This window comes from Dunckerocampus dactyliophorus, chromosome 18 (assembly GCF_027744805.1).
Source record: "Dunckerocampus dactyliophorus isolate RoL2022-P2 chromosome 18, RoL_Ddac_1.1, whole genome shotgun sequence".
NCBI classification, from domain to species: Eukaryota; Metazoa; Chordata; class Actinopteri; order Syngnathiformes; family Syngnathidae; genus Dunckerocampus; species Dunckerocampus dactyliophorus.
Window position 1 is genome coordinate 11,566,581 of NC_072836.1, and position 22,831 is coordinate 11,589,411.

At 41.8% G+C, this 22,831-nt stretch overlaps 1 protein-coding gene across 4 annotated transcripts in view; it reads left to right on the plus strand.

The window, feature by feature from the left end:
- Positions 1 to 7,900: 7,900 nt before the first annotated feature.
- Positions 7,901 to 22,831, plus strand: part of sdk2a (sidekick cell adhesion molecule 2a) — a 184,290-nt gene continuing 169,359 nt past the window's right edge. For all 4 annotated transcript variants that reach the window (XM_054760733.1, XM_054760729.1, XM_054760731.1 and 1 more), the window contains exon 1: positions 7,901 to 8,204. Coding sequence is in view for 3 of the 4 variants with exons in the window: in XM_054760729.1 (XP_054616704.1) it covers positions 8,030 to 8,204 (175 nt within the window). In the remaining variant the exon portion in view is untranslated. The remainder of the gene's footprint in view (positions 8,205 to 22,831) is intronic.

Sequence of the window (22,831 nt, forward strand, 5' to 3'; positions counted from 1 at the left end):
CCCAGTGGGTGGAGGCCAGTCTTGCCAACTCGACGATTTTGTTGACATTCCAATGTGAGCCATAGAACAAACACAGCATAATCGGCTGTTCAATTGTGGTCATTTAAAAAAAAATCTCATTCTGGGAGGACTTTGGGAGGCGCTGGCTGAGATAAAATAATAGTTATTTTATTTTGATGAAGTGATGGACAATTTTAAATTAACAAACCAATAATGAAGTTTATTTGTAGTTCTAAACGTAATTAAGGTAATTATGCTTTTTCCCTACAGCATTTTAAAACAACACATGCAAACGATATGCAGATTAGACGATGACGTCACCTAGCGACTCCTAGCGTCTTCTTGGACAGCCAAATAAGCTACTTTTCTCACAGAAAAGTTGGCAGCAGCGGTGGAGGCGGGGAGTTCGCACACAGAGTGGTGCAGGTGAGGAGTATGTCACGAGCTCTCGCAAGATCAAAACGTGACAAGATTTCTCGTTTGGAGAAACGCTTTCTCCCGGGCAGTCAGAAGCCAATCAGACTGTGAACTGTAGCATTGCTACTGTGGATGATAATAAACGTAATATGGAAGTGGCAGTGTGCTAGGCAGTATTGGAAGCGCACAATAAGTGCTTTACATACACTTTAAACCCTGCAATCCAACCTGCCTTGGTGTTCCCAGCGTCAGGGGGTGACATGTGAATGTTTTTTCCTCAAACTTCAACAGCTGCCGTGTTAATATCCAGGCAGACGCTGAAGCTGTAGTAATTCTATACTTGATCAAAGTTACTCCATTTTTCAGATCAAAACACATGCATGTTCGGACTTGTCTGCATCCTTCATCACCATCACCATTAATCAATGGCATCACCGGATCTGCTCAGAGCAGGTGTCTGACTTTATGCACCATGGCGGCCACACCACTCTATACTCTGGTTCTCCTGACCTCCGGAGCGGCACCGGGGCTGCCCGTAGTGTGTGTGAAGGCATAATCATAACTCAGCTTCATAACACTCATACGCAGAGGAGATCCGTGTTGGCAAGTTAGCAGCATGGGCGCTATATTTAGCAAGCAGGGGTGCGCATTAAAAGTGCAAAGACAGGAATTGTTTCTTGCATCGTGCATTTATTCGGTAACACAAGCGTTCCACAAAGGATCTTCACGTCAGAGTGTGAAGCAGGCACACTGGCAGCACCTGCCTTCCTGGTGAAACACGCGTGAGTGCCCAAAGTGTGGCCCGGGGGACATCTGTGGAACGTGGCTGATTGCAGAAATAAAATAAGATAATAATAAAAGACAGTATGAATTGCCTTTGAGAAAATACATGTCAGAAACGCCAATTCTGCCACTTTACAGAGTGAAAGTGCAAGATTTGTTTTGGTCTTATCTGATATTCTTCTGATATTATTACTCTTATTAAACGTGTTGAAACGGGCAACATTTAATGAATCTCATTTAGACCGTGCAGGTCAACCTAATAGCATGACTGTATTTGGAACTCCATAATAAATTATATTTTGTTCTGGGTGCTCATATTCATTGTGACAGATCTGTAAGAAGAATGCGGTAAACATTTCCTATTTTTAAATCAGTTTTACAGCCACATGTTCACACCCATCTAGCAAAAATGATCATTCTCGGAAAAGATAAGAAGGACAAATGAAACAAAAATCATTCAAAACAACACCATCATAAGGAACAAATGGTTCAATCCGTCATGTGAAAGTCACAACAATCATCAGAAGGAAGCGAGTTATAAAAACCAGAGACAACAACCATCAAACAAATGTCATTCCGTCAAGTGCTGCTGCTGGATTGATGAAAAGAAAGGTGATGAAACAGAGCGATAAAAGAGAGAAATTGGACCTGGAGTGCTGCTTTAGCACATAACGTATAGGTATAAATGTACCTGTATGACTCTGTATTGTCCATCAGGTTTAATGCAGGCGCATGTGTAGCAATAGCATGTCACGTGTTGCAGAAATTGCCCGCAAGTAAAAGTGCACAATCAATCCCAATAACGTTGCATCTTTCAGGTGAGACGTGCTGGGCTCTGACATGTTGAATGAAATGCATGCTTCTCGTCTCCAGCTTAAGACTTTTCAATTTGCAGCTGCTTTCTTCGGGGCAGAACTCTGCAGCGGGAGATCAATGCGAAATGACTGGAAAATTGCTAATGTTATTTACATCAAAGTGAGACTGGAGGAGACCAATTATGCCGGAGAGTCAAGGCAATATTCCTAAGTGGCTTGTCTCCTGGGTAAAGATGGTATAATATTTTTTAAATGATTATAATTGTTGTTGTGTAATCAATGCAGAAACTCGGGAGACCGCACACGTTTTTGATCAGACATAAAGTACACTCGTCGGGCCCATTTTTGATTGTTATGGTGAGAAAGTCATACATGTAAATACGTGTGTTATTGCTGTTGCAAATGGGTTTTAAAAATAGATTTTGTACCTTAATTAGCTACATGAAAAGAAGCATAACATTGAAGTCTTGGCTGACTTGAGTATTTTGGGCGCTATCGGACTAGTATTAGGGATGGAAACCGTAAACTGTAAAGTCAGACTCTGAGGTCGTACAAATTTTAAATTCAACCACATTTTCAGGAAAAATATGCCTTTAAAAATGCATGAAACTTAAGAATTTGAACAACTGACACAGATGACTTCATTAGTGAGCTTTAAGGGTTTTTTTGGGTGGTGTTACTTTTTTTGGCTTTTTGTGGCATGAAAGCTGAATGTAGGTTTACTTCTTTTCACACTTTGCATCCATCTATCCATCCATCCATCCATCTTCTTCCGCTTATCTGAGGTGGGGTCGCAGGGGCAGCTGCCTCAGCAGGGAAGCCCAGACTTCCCTCTCCCCGGCTACTTTTGTCCAGCTCTTGCCGGTGGATCCCGAGGCATCCCGACCAGATGACTGAGCCCCCTTATATGGCTTCTCTCGTCCGCTTGTACCCGCGATCTTGCCCTTTCGAAAATGACCCAAAGCTCATGACCATAGGTAAGGGTAGGAGCGTAGATGAGAGCTTACCTTTTGGCTCAGCTCGCACAGTTTGCATCACTGCAGACGCCGCAACAATCCGTCTGTCAATCTCGCGTTCCATGCTTCCACCACTCGTGAACAAGACCCCGAGGTACTTTTTAATCACTTTCAGACAGCATTTTTTCAGTATATTTCAGTTTTAAACTAACAGTGGTTAGCGTATGTTTACACTTGTATGAGAGTCAAGAATTGGCTGATGGGTAAATTAAATGTCTGTGATGGCCACAGTTTTGGACACTGATGTTTATCAAGCCTGGCTAATACTAATACAGTCAAACCTGTCTTAGCGGCCACCTTTATAGAACGTCCACCTGCCTATAGCAGCCACTGAAAAATCCCCCGCAGCAAATTTACATTATAGACTCTGTGTATAGCAGTCACCTGTCCAACACGGCCAACGGCCACCCATTTTGTCTCCCTTGGTCAATATCTGACCGCATATAGCGGCCAAATTACCGACTCAAGTAGAAGCTTCATGCACGAAAAAGTTTCGTTTTTCAATCAATGAAGCCGTCGTGTTCTTTTTCCTACTCCTTTTTGGACATGCAAAATTGTAAATTGTACTATGTGATGTGCTACTGTTTGACTCATATGCATGTTCAGGATGAATTAAAACCATGAAACATGAACCATGATAATAACAAGCCTAGTAGTGCTGTACAACTTTTATCCGCAGTCCACAGTGCCCTCTACTGGTCAACATTCTTCTTATTATTTTTTCCCTTTTTTTTCCCTCTACTGGTCAACATTCAAACTGGACGCCAACCTGTCTATAGAGGCCACCTGTCTATAGCGGCCACTTTTGCAGACTCCCTCTAGTGGCCGCTATAGACAAGTTTGACTGTACTAGTACTTGTGTAGATACACCTCTGCAGGGAGGAGTCGCCTCCCTAGAATATACTTTGCACTTACTGTCTGCAGACACTCATTTTCTATCTTCTCACAGGAGTTTGCTTGTATTTTTCATGTTTCCATTTGCACTTGCAGTTATGACTGTCTGAAGCAAAGCGCTGCCAGGTGATCTGTTACCAGGGAGGAACCTGATTTTTGCCTGTGAGCCTTCACAGATGAGCCGTTAAGACGGATGCAGCAACAGGGCTCTGGTGCTGGAAAGAGAGAGACAGGTAGCGAGAGGAAAACATGGCCTTCTTGCGGAGGGAAGCACATCCAATTAGGCAACCCGCCACAGCAGCGTGAGCGCAAATGTCAGGCGGGAGGAGCATAGACAATTAAGAGTAAAGCTAAAGTGAAAGGGCAGGCTGGTTTTCATCATATAGAGAGAGCAAAGTTGCTGTTTGTACTCTTGCATGTGACAAATGACTGGTGCTTCATGTCATTATTATCATAGTTTGCCTTTGTGCTACGCCAGCCTACATACATGAGGGCGGCCGCTTGCAAATGAAGCTTCTCTCAATCAAACCAGTGGAGCTGGTGCATAAGGGGTGGCTTGTGGAGGTTGGGGGGTTGTGGTGATGCCCATTCCTCATCTTCCCGGACAACGTGAGCATTTATTTAGTGGCAGTTTCATCAGCTGCTTCTGTCTGGATTAATTACATCAACTTTTTGAATTAAACCAGCGTCACACAAAGTCACACAGTACCTTGTCAAGGCACAATACTATAGAAATGAAACGTTAGAGCAGTCTACGTATAGTTTGACTACCCACGCTGGAAGCTTGTAAACATTGAGAGGTGAGGTCGAAAACATAAGATGGATCTGATTTTACTAATTTAGCAAAACCCATTTTTTTCCACCAACTTTTTGTGTTCAAATAGTTTCCTTATCCAGGCAAAACCATGTAGTCGTCCCTCCGCACATTGCGGCTTCACTCTATTGCGGGTTTTCAAACATATGTTGATTAATAAATCATGCTCTTTGGTTGAATATGGCCTATTAGTAAAAAAAAAAAATGCATATTGAAGCAAATGTTCCGTATTTTTTTGAGTAAATCAAGCATTGCCAAGCATAAAAATGGCTAAATGAAAGAAAATACAGATACAAGGAATTAAGAAGCCGCATTAAAATTGTGTATTCTCAACGTAGTATTCTACATCGGTCTCTAGGTGTCAGTAATTGTTCGGTGAGACAAGCACCAGACTCGATCAGCAGAACGATAGGCTTTTATTGCACGTTTAAATGGTCTCACAACAGGCACAATAATAATAACATAATAACCATAACAATAATAATAGTAATAGTCATAACAACACAGCCTACTGTAATCCAGCTAAAATTCAACTCTGAACCCCCGACGTCACTTCCTGTCCACACGTCCAGAAGACATTTGTTGCATATGCACGAGCGTGAGTCTTTTTTACGTCTTAAATAGATTATTTTCATTTTCCGTGTCATTGTTTTCTATGAATACCCCTGATGTGGTGGGAAAAAGGTGGAAGAATGTCGGAATTTACAGGCATTTGGCATTTTCATTAGTTTCCAAGTGTATGGTGATTTGATTTAAGCTCTGAGGTTGTACAGTTTTGTTCCGATCCTAATTATGAATTTCTGTGCTAGCAAGGATAGCCATTGTTATGCTGCATTGAAGAAACATGGGAAATGATATGACCCACTAGCAGAGTAGCGGGTATTCACAGAATGTATTAATGCAAGATATGTTCGCGTTCATCTTTATTTTATTTTCCCATGCATGACTTGTAGCATCAGCCAACCTCTGTAAAACACTCAGAGAGAGACAGACCCCTGGAGCACCGTCCCCTAGGAGCTTCAACTGGTGGTGGTGGTGGTGGTGGAGGTGCTTGGGAGGGCAATTTTCTGACAGAGCACCAACGAGCCTGGAGAGCAATCTGCTGGCCTAAGAGTCTCATAATCAGCACATCATTACAAGGGGGGGGGTAGGGGATTGGGGCACTGGGTGGTGGCAGCAAGAGGAGAGGGAATAAGGGGACATTTGGATGACATTGGGAGCAATGGGACAATAAATGGTTACAAGAAAGGATGCTACATGAGGCTACATCCCAGAAAATGAGCGACCACCTGTTTACTCTACTACGACTGCACATGCTGACCCTGATACTTTAACGACGCATTCACACTTGCCATGTTTGCTTCGGTTAAAAGGGACTCTGGTGCGTTTGCTCTGCTAGTGCGGTTTGTTTGTGGCAAGTGTGACTGCAATCATCCAAACCCTGGTGTGCACCACTTGAGAGACCACTTGAGAGACGGGCTTACAGGTGAAATGCAGGGTGGTTTGGTTCATTTGAGCTCAATATGAACGCCACACAAACCAGTGTTGAAACGACAGCAAAACACATGCAGAAATGAGAAATATGTAAGAGAAAATGTCTTGGAGATGCTGTCTCTTTGCTCTTGTGTGTGTTTTTTTTATTAATTAAGTAATAAATGATCGCTGTTTTGTGGTTGACTATGTTAGAGTCAAAAAATATTGAAAGACAAAAGTATATGTTATTCTGGCCACTAGGCGTCAGTAACGTTCCATTACTGAGACATGACATTAGCTTACCGGCACACGGCATGGAGTCAGCCATGGCATGGCTGACAGAGTGAAAGAAGTTGTCCTCCCATTCAGTGTGGAAATGGTAAGTCTTTGGCTTCTTTGTTGTTCTTCCCACTTCGTTTTAAACCCTTTCTTAAGTTCAGAATACAGTAAGAAAACTGGTTAGCTCGCTAGCATGCTAATGTTTTAAGCCATGGCCGTCTGTCCCCGTGTGTCCCTGGAGTGATCCCGTAGCCTATGCATTACAGTTGAGCAATGTGGTGTAAACAAAGAATTATATTATAATATTATTATAATATAATAAAAGAATAATGGGATTGCAAAGATGACTATAGGGGTGCTATTTCACGTCTACAGGGCTCTAATGATGCTCAAAATTTGTATTTAGAGTCATGAACAGGTGTTCTATGCTCTAACTACAAAAATATTCTAGTTATTAATATTGAATCCTACTTCGTGGAAATGATCACTTATCGTGATTGGGTCTGGAACCAGTTAACCGCGATAAACGAGGGATGCCTGTAGCAAAATATGCAAATAAGCTACGTATTCAACCCAGTAGAGGATGTTTTGGTTTGGAATATTTGAGTTACATCATATTATGTGTCACAAAGTCCTTACTTTATGCATGCTTTTAAATTTACCGAGTACCTAGCCACAAGTGTGAACGCGGCCATAAAGCAGATATTTAGCCCCCTTCTTCAATATAATGGCACATAAAGACGTGTTTTGTGGCGAGAATAGAGTGGCAGTGTACCTTTTGCTGCCCTCCATGTATTTTTAAGTGGGTTCAAAAGGGCAACAAAGCAGATATTACACCCCATATATCCTCATGTGTCCGTGGTATACCCCACCCTGTTGATTTTTTTTACATTACCCAGGAGAGCTTTTATCATTTACCCACAAACTCACCCTTTTTATCCTTCAACATGTTTGCGAAGACTTAATTGTGACTGAGGGTTTTTTTTCTCTAAATCCAAGCAATCAATCACAGCGATCCAAATTGGAAAAGGGAGATTTTTTTTACCACTTTTTACCGCATGGTGGCAGTAGCGTACAGAGCAGTTGACTAGCTCAATTTGGGAAATGGCGCAAATCATAACAAAAAACTGTTTGAGTGCCTATAAGCAGCTTCTCAGCTAACAGCTTCTTTGCAAGGACAGTTAAGTCTCACTGGGTTCAGGTGGACAGAACCTTAGCACGGCAGCCCGAAAGAGCTAAAGAGTTGTTCACTTGATGGTGGCCCCTTTTTTGGGTTGTGATAACTTATTTTACAGACACCTTATGACGTCACAGTCCAGTCTTAAATTCAATTGGAATCGTTTTTTTCATCTTGTGTGTGTGTGTGTGTGTGTTTGTGAGCGTGCGTGCGTGCGCGCGCGCCTGGTCTCTCTCCCTCATCACCAGCCTGACGCACAAGAAGAGCAGCATAAGCAGCAGCAGCAGCATCAGCATCATCTTCCAGGACGCTTTCTTTTCCCGGGAGTGTGTGAGTGCGCACGCGACTACCCCAGAGCAACATGTTTCCTGGCTGGGGACGCGAAAGGCGCGCCGGCGGGGGCTCGACGGTGGTACCGCGGCAGCATCGGACCATGGCGGCGGCGGTAGCTGTGGTCGCGTCTGGACGGGTCAGGAAGGTGTGGGTCTCCTGTTGGATTCTGCTGTCGGCGACGTGTTTCAGCGTCCGGGCTCAGGGTAAGATGCGCAACTCTTTCATTTTTTTTTTTTTAAGTGACGTTTGAAAGTCGTGGCTGAAGGGTTTAAAACAGCAGGTTTTGAATGGAAGTTATGTGAATTCTCCACTTGGAACACTCCGCCTGTGTGTACAACGTGAATATGCACTCACTTGCCAAAATATTAGGTACATCTGCACACTCGAATGAGATGACATCCGATACAAATTCTCCAGTACGATTTTTTTGTTCTATTTGTATTAATCAAGTCTTTACTATTGCGATTGTAGATTTCACTGTAGTGTAGTGTCATGTAGTGCAGCACATCATGCTGGGAGGTGTTCCTAATATTTTGTCCCTCCTATATGGAAAAATAAGGCAGCCTAAACACGTCTGAGGCGCCCATTATGCAGTAATAGTCGAATCTCTGACGGGGTCATACAAACCTGACCTTTCTACAGTTTTGAATTGTGCAGGTGTACCTAATAAAGTGGCTAATAAGTGTATAGCAACAATATAGTCCAGATTAAAAAATATATATTTTCAAAGATGTTCTAAGTTTACATTGGGGTTACCATTCCATTTTGGCCCACAGTAATATTTCTAAGTAAAATCTATTGTATATAAGCCATTTTTCCAGAAACCGCAATAAACTGTCGCTCTGAGTGTACGCTGAGCCTCGGTTCTGCCCAGAGGCCACCTTAATGGCCTCGCACAAGCGGCCATAATCTTGCAAGAGAGCGACTATGGGCAAATGAAGCAGGGGGTTATTATTTGAAACCTATATTACATCCGCCTAATGTCCATTTTTAACACTGCGGGCTGCATGCATGCATACAGAATGAATGAACTGCACTAATATGACCCGTGCTTTATTGAGATGTAATGAGATGTCAAGATGGATGGCCGTTGAGGCCATATCTGGCCCTTATGTCATGATGAAATGCTCAAATCTCAATAAGTGGTGAAATAAAGGTTATGAAGAAGTGAAGTGAAGGTAAGTTTGTTAGCTCTTGATGAGACTGTGATGCATATTAACACCCAGTGTGACGTTTAACAGCATGTTTTCTATATTATCAGCTCGTTTGTGTGAAAAGCGTCTCTCTGCGCCCTCCGTCCAAAGTGCTAAAAGCAGCATAATCCCTGCTTGTTTGTCTTTGAGCAGGTTGCATTGCTCCAAAGTGCTCCCAACCTTATCTGAAAGGAGCCTCAGGCGTCTCTTAATATGCAGGGCACAGTTCCTCTCGCCTTTATTACCGTCTTTTTCTTTTTTTTTTTGAAGGTAACACAAATGTGAGGATCTGTTGAGTGCCGCTGGGCTACTTCACAGGGTTTTTACCATTTCCACCCATAAACACACCTGTTTCAGTTGCCTCCTTCAATTACTCCCCTCTCCCATGCATTAACGGGAGTAATACATTCAATTGTCTGTCTGGTTCTTCCATGGAGAAGGAATTCCTCTTTGTCACGACTTGTGCTGCTCAAGTAGGATGCAGATCTTCTTCTCAGGAGGGATTTTTCTGTATGTTTGCAAATGACTGGCACCTCCAAGGGTGTCAAATATTACGCGGCACAGCAACCCATACACTGTCCCCTGGGGTGCCAGAGGTGGCATGTGCTTGTTTTCTAGCAGCTTCCTACTGTGTCGCCTGCTGATTTTCACACTGCTGGCTGCTCTGACATGCAAGAGGACCCCCGATAGAGTCCACCACTTTTGCATTGCCTTGAGGGGTTGGCAGCGGGCGGTCTTAAGACTCATTTAGGGGGCCAACGAATAGATGTGAGGTCAGAGCCGTATCGAGGTTACCGGCACCGCTATTATACCATGTGATAATTGATTTACCGAAAAAAAATGTATCCGTGAGCATATATGAAACTTAAGATTGCACACAAAAACATGGAAATGAAATAGAAATGAAATAGAACAATACAAACATTTTCCATCCTAAACCCTGATATGTATTTTTCAAGTAAACACAAGTTCAACACATTCAAAACACAAACAACAGTTGCGGTGGAACCTCAGTTTGTGTCGGTCCTTGTCAGCATTTTGTTTCGGTTAACATTAAAAATGTACACCCTAATTTTGCCTCTGTTTGTGTGCATTTTCCGCTTAGTGTACAATATGGTGCGCGTCTTGTTACGTCTTTGTTAGCGTCCTATTTGATTGCCACTACACAGGAAGAAGATGTCAGCCGTGTCGCCCGTCTATGATGTCATCAGCGGTTGACTCTCAGAAATGTTTTTATAGTTTTATACTGAAAGTTTTCATGCATAAAAGAATTCTAAATGCTTATAAACGACAAATGAAGGGGATAAATGAACATTTAAGCTTAATTTTACCTTTGACATTGAAGGCATGACTGTTGTCAATTACACGATGTGGCAGAGAGATCCACGCTGACACCACCTTCCTCTTTCGGCATGAGTTATTTATTGAATTCAATAGGGTTTCTCATCTTCTTTATCAAATGCTGGAACTTGCAAATTTCTTTGGCTCCATTTTGGGTTACTGAGGTGAGAAACACGCTTGAATTCACTATTGAATTCGAGCAAAACAGGAAAGTGGTGTTAAAGAGGAAGGTGTTGATCTCACTGCCACATTGTGTCTTTGGGAACAGTCACGTGAAGAAGCACGTCTTCAATGAAGGTAAAAGCAACCTTCAGTTTTCATTCATCCCTGTCATTCATCGGTTATATGTATTTATATGCATTTATAATTGTTTTATGCATGTTAAACTTTAATTGCAAAACTATAAAAATGTGTTTTGTGTTAACATTTTTTACTTTTTGGAACGGATTAATTGGATTTACAAGATGGGAAAAATTGATTGGGTTCGGGTACGTTTCGGTTAGAATTCGACCTGCTGGAACGCATTAATGACATCAACCAAGGTTCCGCTGTATTTGGTAAATATAGTGTCACAAATGTGAATCTGGCTTTTTGCCGTTAGTTTGTTCTTATTTCTACATTTAAGTCAACATACTGTAACTACTCAAATTAATAAATTAATACCTCTATTCAATCAACCACCGTTTTCGATGGTCGCCAGGTGCATGGTCTACAAAAGCAAATAACCACCGTTGTCTCTAATCAGTTGCAGGTAAAAAAAACATCTGAGGCTGTAGGCAACCTCATGAAGTACTGTAAATTCCAGACTATCACGGGCACGTGAATATAAGCTGCACTCACCAAATTTGAAGAGAAAAGGAAAATAGTTTGCCCTCTTCGTGATTTCTTATTTTTTTGCATGTTTGTCTCACTTAAATATTTCAGATCATCAAGCAAATGTAAATATTAGTCAATGACAACACAACTGAACACAGAAAGCAGTTTTTAAATGAAACTTTTTATTATTAAAGGAGAAAAAAAATACAAACCTCCATGGCCTTGTGTGAAAAGGTGATTGCCCCCACTGTTGCTCCCCCCAGAAAGAAAGTAATTGCGATCTAGTAGTCTGGAAAATGTTCTAAAGCCATTTCTAAAGCTTTGGGCCTCCAGCGAAGCACAGTGAGAGCCATTATCCAGAAAGGGTGAAAACATGGAACAGTAATGAACCTTCCCAGGAGTGGCCGGCCAACCAAAATTACCCCAAGAACGCAGCGACGACTCATCTAAGAGGTCACAAAAGACCCCACAACAACATCCAAAGAACTGCAGGCCTCACTTGCCTCAGTTAAGGTCAGTGTTCATGACTCCACCATAACAAAGACACTGGACAAAAACAGCCTGTGTGGAGAGTTCTAAGACAAAAAACACTGCTGAACAAAAAGAAAACATCTGGATGATCCCTAAGACCTCTGGGAAAATACTCAAAGTTTTGACTAGAAAAATTTCGAACATTTTGGAAGGTGTGTGTCCCATTACATCTGGCTTAAAAGTAACGCCGCATTTCAGAAAAAAGAATATACATACCAACATACCAACAGTAAAATATGGTGGTGGTAGTGTGATGGTCTGGGGCTGTTTTGCTGGTTTAGGACCTGGAAGACTTCCCGTGGAACCATGAATTCTGCTGTACCAAAAAATCCTGAAGGAGAATGTCCGGCCATCTGTTTGTGACTTCAAGCTGAAACAAACTTGGGTTCTGCAGCAGGACAATGATCCAAAACACACCAGCAAGTCCACCTCGGGCTGAAGAAAAACAAAATGAAGACTCTGGAGTGGCCTAGTCGAAATCCTGACCTGAATCCTATTGAGATGCTGTGGCATGACCTTAAAAAGGCGCTTCATGCTCGAAAACCCTCCAATGTGGCTGAATTACAACAATTCTGCAAAGACGAGTCCGACAAAATTCCTCCACGGTGCAGTAAGAGACTCATTACAAGTTTTCGCAAATGCTTGATTGCAGTTGTTACTGCTAAATGTGGCCCAACCAGTTATTAGGTTTAGGGGGCAGTCACTTTTTCACACAGGGCCATGCAGGTTTGTGATCAGGTGTGATGATCTGAAACATTTAAGTGTGACAAACATGCAAAAAAAAAGAAATCAGGAAGGGGCACACTGCCACGGTATAACGTGGGATATTCACACAGGAAGACAGACTATAAACCCTGCAATCCTACCTTCACTGATGATCCCAGCTGAATGAATGAATGAAATGTGAGACATCTGTCGTGGCCCAAGCAGTCCAAGCAGAAGCTGTAGTAACTCTACACTAGATCAAACTTACTTAAGATTTGTCAGATCAAAACACCATCGCTGCATAAGACTTCAAAACGTAATATTAGCACCCACTCCACTAGTCCAATTTCCTGTTTCCTGAATCTGCACTCAAAGCATCATGGGAATTGGAGTTCTCTTACATATAAATTAGCCGCATCATTGTTAAAGACGCAGGGTTCAACACGTGTGAAAAAAATAGCATTTTTCAATAGTAATTTACAGTAGGTTTTTTTTTTCATTAATTCCACAAGATGGCAGTTGCTGCATTTGAAGCATCATGAGTGGTCAGCATTCATCAGCTTTATCTACCTCGGCTTGCACTTTAAAATGTTGGTTGCTCAGCTGTTGGTCCTTAAGCTTGGGCTATGCTTGACGTATGTATGTGCTGCGCGGAAATGAGTCCCGTCATAGTCAGTGTGTCATGTCCCCTCTGCCCCATATTATCCCAGACGATTGGGGGGCAGTGTAGAGCGTCTACGGCATGCGTACAACAACAACACCATAGTAGAAGTAGAAAGCGTTGTTGTTTACGACACGGCGACAAGCGTGAACTTAAACGTTTCTCTGTGTTTGATACAGGATGACAGCCGACCCATCTCTTTCAGAATTGGTGGGGCCCTTTCTTGCCTTCACATATTGGTCACAAATTTGTCCAACTTTTTTTTTTTTACTGCCTCCTCGTCTCTTCCAAGAGTGGCAGCAATTTCTCTCCAATAATTATGGATGACAATCTGTTGATCGTGGTGATCTTTAAGAGCCGCGTCATAAAGATGTCTGTATTTTTGAATCTCCGCCACCAGGAGCTCTTGCTTATCCATGTAGTTAGAAAATGTCCTATGTGTGCAGTGCGGAAAATTTGGCGTACGTTCTCCGCGGAGGGGCGTGATTGCAAAAGTGCCAGAATTTTGCCAAGCATAAACCAAGCTTTACCGCTATTACAACATTGATTCTGTTGTGTAATATACTTGCTGATAAATGAGCTACGTTTTCCTTTCCACATTCTCATGCACTGTTATTTAACCTCAGTGTTTAACCCCACATGTAGGATTGACTTGAAATTTAGGGGACTGACAAGAATATGTCTGTAAAATTTGAGCAAGATTGGTTAAAAAATATGGCTACTATGAAGCAAAACGATGATACAACTTTCAATATATGTGAATGATGGCCTTAATAGCTCAAAAAGCATCTCGGAAAGAGTTTAACTTTTAAAGTTGGAACTTGTATTGATTAGGGGAGTGTGTTTCAACGCCAACATGCAGAGTCATTGAGGTATAAAGATGTGTTATTTTGTCTTCTTATGAGTATTTGCCTTTACAGCTACTGGATGCTTGATGTTGTGATTGGTTGCCAAACACTGCTAAAGTTGAGATCCTAGAACGGTGTGAGTTTTTGTCTTTTCCCTCAACCCTTCTCGGAGTGAAAAGTATCCCTCTGCCAAGTGGCGAGTGTGTGCGTGCATGTTGGTCGGTGCTTATGTTCTCGTCTATTGAGCTTTAATCTAGATAGCCGCATTGACAACCTGCCAAAGCGGCTGTTGCTATAATTTTGTGGACGTGTATTATTATGCAGCATGACAGCTGTCAGCCATTTCCAAATCTGTAAATCTTATGATAATCCACCATGCTTACACACACACATACACACAGAAAAACATTTGTTTAAAACACTCACAATCCTGGTGTGATTAAAACTGCCTCCTCTAATGCAGGCAGCAGATCATAATTCTTACACACAACGACACACGGGCTGCCTTGCGAACACACCCACAGACAGATAGAAAAATCAATGCGTGCAAAATTATACAGCTCCATCAAGAGAAATATAATACAGTTTTAATAGAATCAAAGGCATCCCCGAGTTCCAACAAAGGCTGAGGACAAACCCACCCACACATACACACACACTCAATCACAAGTAATAGAAAGCACTTGCATGCCACAAGTATACATCCAAGGCACAGTGGCCCCCTGCAACTGATTTCAGACATGATAATAAAGCCCTAAAGGTGATAAAAGTATTGCTTTTTTTTAACATGCAGCTCTCATGTGGCTTAAGAGTTCACTGCTGTAACTTCTGAGAGATGATGATATGATTGAGGTGATGTTATATGTGTGGGTGACTGATGTTTCTTAAGGAAATGCTGTTTAAATTAGAGTAAGAACACAGCAAGGCAAAGCACACATGTTGGCCCCCTGCCTTGCCGAGACACCTGGAGGGTGCATTCACACTTGCTGCGTTTGGTTTGGTTAAAAAGAAGTCTGGTGTGTTTGCTCTGCTGGTATGATTCATTTGGTCAAACGTAGGCCTGTCACGATAATCGAACTGATTAATCAAACGATAAAAAAAATGAAGTCGATAATTTTGCCTGCCTCTATAAATTGACATGTGCACGTACGCCTGTTTGTTTTCCTCGTCTCTTTTTACCACACAGGCAGGATGACAAGAGGATTCACTCTGCATGTGTCTGTGCACATTGGTTTATAGTGGAATGGACTGAGAGAGTGAACCCTCCCGTCAACCATTCAGCCTTTTTATCCCAGTACGTGGAGGCGGGGCTACTAGTGAGTGGATACTCTACAGACAGTGTGTGTGCTAGCAGCAAGTTGGCAAGCAAACAGTAATATGAATGAACGCAGAAACGCGATGGTTTCTAAGCCGAATGCCGCAGCCCCAGTGTGGAGGTGCAACAGAGCCTTTGTCCCGACAGTCAACACTTACTGAGGTATTTGGTCGGCAAAGTAAATATGCCCAAAATGGTGCGCGCTCATAGACAGTGTTGCTCGCTACATTGCAAAAGAAATGCAACCATTCAGTACGGTTGAAAAGCCAACATTTTGGGAAATGCTAGAAATGTTTGACACACCGTACGAATTGCCTGGGCGAACGTACATGTACATGTTACAAACAGCAATTCCTGAACTGTATAACCGAGTGAAAGAAGACATGTTGAAGGACATCGGAAACTTTACACTTTACTCTGCCACCACAAATATGTGGTCCAACTCAAATATGACCCCCTACATTAGTCTAACAATACACTACATAACTGTGTGTGTGTGTGTGTGTGTGTGTGTGTGTGGTTTTTATTGTGTTTTTTTTCTTAACAGTCTATTTTTTCTTATTTTTGGTTATGATTGGGATTTTTTGAGTTATATTTTTTGTCTTTTTTTGTTGTTTGTTTGAATTTATTTAAAAGCTCTTGACATTTCAATTACAATATTAAGAAATTAAAGTTTATTGTTTTCATATGATGTACTCTTATTATTATGCCATATAATTCATGAAAAAATGGCCTCAAAAAATGTTGTCAATAATATCGATTATCGACAATAATTTGTAGGCCATTATTGTCCAGCAAAATTTGTTATCTGTTATGACAGGCCTCGTCAAACGTGAAAGTGACCAAACCCTGGTGTTCACCAAACAAGTGGACCAAGTGGCGTCATCCTTGAGTTACGTGACGTAGGATGTGACGAGCTGCGAGTTTATACATATGTTCTATACCGCACAGCCTTTGGTCTCTTCACAAAAATACCACTGGGAAAGCTAAGCAACCACACCAAAATGCACAGCAATCAGATTTATTTGTTTAGGTTCTGACCGAAGTGCAAATCCACAAGTGTGAACGCAGACTTACTTGAATCTGTTTATCATGCATTTTTTTACTCCCCCCTGTCAGTGCTGTTAATTGTATATGTTTACTGGCTTGAGGAAGAGCTAGCAGGTGATGTTTGGCTTAAACGCTTGTTTTCCCCTTTCCACTTGGCTGAAAAGACCAGTGAGTGGCTTGCACAGCCTCAGGTGAAACGCAGTGCCAGCTTGACTTCCAAATCAGCTCTACTTCCTCGTGTGCTCGCCTCCTTTTTCTCCCCTTCTCTCCCCCGCTGTCAAAAAGCTGTCTCCACATGTTTATTCATGTTGCCACTTTATCCACCAAGACGGAACACATCACGACGGAATTATTTAAAAAATAAATGAGTCTCAAGGCTCACTGGCATCAACACTGAAAATTAATGAATGAAAGAAAGGGTAGTCGGCTGTAATGTAGCCGACAAAAGTCACAGGCGCTTCCAACCTGTTTAAGGGTGACAAATGATTGCAATCTCCCTAATTGTTGAAGAAGAATAGGGCTGCCGCGCTGTCAACTCTTCTTAGCTTCAGGAGGCCTTTAATTGGCTTAGTCGAGCAGCAAAACTGTGTACATAGTTCATAATGGAAATGTAATCAAATTAACTTGAACCGTAGGGTTTTTGGCATTCACCCTTTGCCGAACAATTTGCCGTTTGCCCCTGAAAGGGTTATGATAATGACCAAAGAGCGGCATCTTGCACCATGTGTCTGCCATTCTGCCACATTAGGGATGCCGGCTGAATTTATTGCTCACTGTGGAGGAGTTTGCTCGTGCTGCCTTGTTATTTTCTTCTCATTTCCACCAGGCAAAAGACAGCCAAAGAAAAACAATACAGTGTATAAACAGTCTTCAACCATGCTCCGAGTGAGGCGGCGGACATTGAGTCCGAATGGGCCGTGCCTCCATTGTCGAGGTGGCCGATCTGAGCCGTGGCTGTAAGATGGTCGTGGCGGTAATTCCAGAACATGTTGGTGGACACCAGTGGTGAGGGATGCTGTCAAGATGAAGAAGGAGTCCTATCTGGCCGTTTTGGCTCATGGGACTCCGGAAGCAGCTGACAGGTATCAGCAGGCCAAGCGGTCTGCGGCTTTGGCGGTCGCTGAGGCAAAAACTCAGACATGGGAGGAGTTCGAAGAAGACTTCCGGACGGCTTCGAAGACATTCTGGACCACCGTCAACGATCACAGCAGAGGGAAGCAGTGCGCAATCAACACCGTGTTTGTGGGGGGTGGTGTGCTGCTGACCTCGACTCGAGATGTTGTGGACCGATGGAAGGAACAATTCGGTTGTCGAGATCCGCCCGGAGTTCCTAGGGCCCAGGATGTTGTGGGCATGTCTTGGTTGACACCACTCTGCAGCATAATGTGGACATCAGGGGCGATGCCTCTGGATTGGCAAACCGGGGTGGGGGTCCCCCTTTTTAAGAAGGAGGAACCGAGGCTGTGATGCAACCATCGTGGGATCACACTTGTCAGCCTTCCTGATAAGGTCTATTCACCGGATAGTTGAATCTCGGGTTCAAGAGGAACAGTGTGATTTTCGTCCTGGTCGTGGAACTGTGGACCAGCTGGTCAATCCACGTTCTTACCCTCACCTTTGGTCACGAGCTTTGGGACGTGACCAAAAGGACAAGATCGCAAGTACAAGCGGCTGAAATTAATTTTGGGCTCTTGCTTAGAGATCATGTACACTACATAGGGCAAGGGGTCCAAAGTGTGGCTTGGGGGCCATGTGCAGCCCACGGCTGTTTTTTATTGGCCCGCGGCATTTTCTAAAGTTATTATTTTAAACAAGAGTAAAAATGGATAAATCAGCAATAATTTTAAAAGAATAAAGTCCAAATATGAAGAGAAAAAAACATTTATTATCGAGAAAAAGTTTTAATTTTACAAGAATAACCTCATTATATATATATATATATATTAAAAAGAATAACCTCATAATATTATGACGAAAAATAACATCAGTTTAGTAGCATGAAGTTGAAATTACATAATAATAAAAATTACAAGAAGAAAGTTGAAATCTTTGGAAATAAAAAAAAACTCACCAGAAATGGGAAAAAAAACAGCTGTAATTTTACAACAATAAAATCAATGTACAAAAGGGAAAAATTTTGTTTTCCAACAAGAAAGAAAGTGCATAATTTGAAGTGAATAATTTCCAAAAATTAAGAGGAAAAATACATTTCCTTTTATTTTAGTAGCATAGAGTTTAAATATGAAATAACAAAGTTGTAATATTATGAGAAACAAACAAAACAAAATAAAGTTGTGATTTTTGGACAACTAGGCCGGGGTAAAACGCTACAATATTACAGCAATAAAGAACAAATATTATGGGAATAAAGTCCCGATATTACGAGAAGAAAATTTACAAAGACTCTTTGAGGAGATTTGGAAAATAAAAAAAAACACAACAGTAAAAATAGGAAAAAAGAGCAAAGACCAAACTTCATACTAATACGACGCGCTATCACCTGTATCAAAAAGTTAATATGCAGTTTTAAAAAAATATATCTATAACTTCTTAGCGTATCTACATGTGTTGCTTTACAAAATATCCAAGTGGGTGGGCCCGAGCACCCTTTCATTCTTCAATATGTAGCCCTTGGTAGAAAAAGCTTGGACACTCCTGCCGTAGGGTGTCCTAATTCTTTCACATGACTGTATGTGTTATTTCTACTTCATGGTGGCAAACCCCAAGGTATGACCCCATCAGTCAGATCGACTTGAAATTTCCCACACAGCCCAATGCACTCTACAAAACACCTTCTGTAACTTTAGGGTGTTTTGTCGAAATGTCACATTTGGTTTACACCTTTTAGGAGTCTGGCAAGCATGTCTGTAGGATTTGAGCGAGCTTGGTGGCCGCCGTCAAGCGAAACGTCTTTGCAGGGGCAGAAGTGGGACTTGCCTGTCGTCTAATGATTATAAAGCTTTGAGGATATCTGTATTACATAAAACATTTGGAGCAGAACCATTAAGGGGTGCCACAAATGCAATTTACAGTCGTGTGAGCAGTAAGCAGCCGTGTGTGTGACTCATTTACCACAGAAAAAAAGCTGGTTGAAAAATGGCTCTTAGGAAAGGTAAAAGTTATTTTATGTTTCAATCACAGCATTGTTGAAGGAGGAAGAGTCAATTTTAGTTGTTGGTGAGGTTGGTGAGCGGGATTTAGGTCACACAAATGCCTTTGCATCTTTATTCTCCTGGCTGAAAGTCCGCATTACTCAGACACCAAATAAGACTGCAGGACTCATTGCAATATCCCAAAACAAAAGCAAAATGCTTCAGAGAACCTCCGCCGAGCGATGACAGAGAAAGCAAATTACCTCGGGTGCGATGCAAAGTGGCTCTGCTCATTTGATTTGTCTAATAACATTTCGACAAGGGAGTAAAGATGTTGCGCCGCTTCATCAATGCGACACTCTGAGAAGCCATTTGAAAGCCCCTGAAAATGGTGTCATTACTTTCATCCTGGAAACAGGAGGAATTGTTCTGAGGCGGCGTTCTTGGACCGTGCATCTGTCTGTAAACCCCCCCAAGCTGTTCCATGTAAACATTTAGACAACACAAAGGCAACTCTGTGGTGAGAAACAACGTTTTTTTGTTTTTTAACAGCATAATGTGAGCAGTGAATCTCTGCTTTCATTCAGCCTGCCCCTCTTGGGGACTGGCGAGTGTATTCTTGTGTTGTGAATAAAGTGGCAAAAGAGCCAGAGATACGAGGGAGAAACTGTTGTGGGCCCAATTTATCTCTCTTTGCTAGTAAAAACAACCACTGGTACCAATCTATTTTCTTTCTACTTTCACAGGATTTAACTCATACCTTGCTGTTGCGCTCCATTTTTATGATATGACCTTAAAGCAAGACCCACAGACGAAGAAAGTCTGTTCACTGCTTTCACAGTGTCCAATTGACTCTTCCAGCCTGCTCTTTCATGCTCTGGTTGTCTTATTCCTCACTAACAAGGCACCTCATTGGCATGTGCTGCATTACACACACACACACACACACACACACACACACACACACACACACACACACTGAGATGTCACTTATCTCACTTTTAAAGCTTTTCACGTCAACATCAATGTACAGTTTGTCCAAGCAGGACTTATCAGCAACTCTTGAAGTGCATTATTAACCTTGCGAGGCCTAAATGGGTGAAATTGTATTGAATATCAGGGCCTGTCCGCACGGGAACGTTCTTGGGATTTTTTTTTTTTTTTTTTGGCAAGTTGAAAAAAAGTCGCATCCACACCATACCGGATAAGTAAATAGTTGCATCCAGATGGGAACGGATAACAGTGAAAACAATGCAGTACACAAGGCACACCTAAGTGTGGTGCTGTGAACGGAGAAAGAACGGATGCGCCTAAGTCTTGCGCTTTCCAAGGCTCGTCTAGACTTACGACAAAGTGGAATTTGCGGCATTTTGGGAGTATAAGACAAGAAAATACTGGGGGAATGTCAACTGCGGTGAGTTGTGACACTAGAAATACTCGGATATTATGTTCGCTTGTCGTCAAAGCTCACTTCTAGTCATATGACGGCGACGGGGCGGTGACGTCATCATTTTTAAATTGCAGCAGATTTGCTAGTCCATACAGAAACGGCGAGCCGGCGTTTTTCAGATTTTCCCTCTCTGGAAGCAATTTTTTTAAAAAGTACAGTTTCAGGATACCGTTTCAGGTCACCTAGAACGAGAGGATGAGAGGCTGAAACAATAAAATACTTTGCCGTTTTGACCAGAAAGCGTTTCCGTATCGTTTCCGTATGGATAGCCACTAATACGACCCAGTTGTTATCTTCAAATTAGCATCATAACTCCTCCTCTATTGTTTGCTTACTTGCCCAACCACTTTTACTGGTCTCTCAAGGTCACCTGTGAGTGACAGGAAGAAAACCTCTGACTTGCTTGAAGGAAAAGTAGTTCGGTGGCACCTGTTGGTTTGCGTGTATAAATCTCTAAACCCCAAATATAAGTCGACACAATCAGACTTTCATGTCTTCAGTGTAAGTGTGACATCGTTATTCTTGCTAATCAGACAGTAAAATACAGAGAAATTCCACATGCAGAGGCGCTTTAGTAGTCCACCTTCTCTTGAAGGGGCCGGGGTGTGTGTAGCTGGAAGGTGCTTGTCGCTGCCATCCTTCCATAGAGAGGAAAAAACACCAAGCATTTTTTGACAGCAATACCAGCTAGAGATAGCTTTAGCAACAAGTACAATTCATTACAAATTTGTTATGCTTTGTTGAATACATCAATTAATGAACGTGACTACTGCAGTATTTTATATCCAAGCTCAACGGAAGGTGAACTGACTTTTGCAACAAAATATTACAGCTTTTTTTGGAGAAGAATAGGGCACATGTGCTTCATATACAAACAAAAGGTGAGACCGGTATTGTTTTTCAGTTTACAAAGAAAATAAATGAGTCTAAGAAGTTTTTGAAAACTTTTTTTGAACAAACATGAATTAATGTCTTTTTTTTTTCTTGCCATACTCTTAATGACCAACTTGTAATTCTTCTTCTTCTTTACCTCTCCATGTCTGGCAAGGGAAGATATTGACAAGGACAAACATACAAACAAACATGTGACAAGATGCTGCCCAATTATTTGTCTTGTTTTTTTTCTTTATACATCTTTTTCAATTTTCTTTTTGAGTTTACCGCTTTTTGTGAGCATATTTCAGTCCACTTTAATGGAAATATATCAGCTGTGCATATGTTGCACTGACTTATTTGGTGAAAAAAAAACTTTCTAAAGTTTGTGTGGATCTGCAAATATTTCTATACATGAATATTTTTAAGTATTTTAGTATTAAGTGTGTGCTTTTTGGTGCAAAAATTAGATTTTGATCACGCGATATGTCGTTTTCGATACAGCGCTTCCTTCTGCTGGATATCGAAAGTATTTTGCAGTTTGGGTGTGTGATTTTCTAAATTGTTTTTGAGAAAAGGAGCATAGTTTTCACAGTTAGATTTTAACAATTGGAAAAACCTAACTTTAAAAAACTTCAAAGGAGTCAGTGCCTCACCAGCCATGAACCTCATCGCACGCCACTGATGAACATTATTATTTATTTTGTGTATTTCTCCGTTTCCGCATTTGTTAATAAACTCCTGATCAAAATGTTAAGACCAGCTGAAAAATTGGAAGAACTTAAATTTTGCACTGCCGGACCTCAAGGAGGTTCTAAGTAGAGCTTCAAAATGCAAAAAGAAGAAATGCGAGTGAGACAAAAAACATTGCGAGGAAGCAATTTAGCACACAAGCATACAAGCGAAATAGGCTGTTCATCAAAAGTTTAAGACCACAGCTTTCAAAACTGAAGGC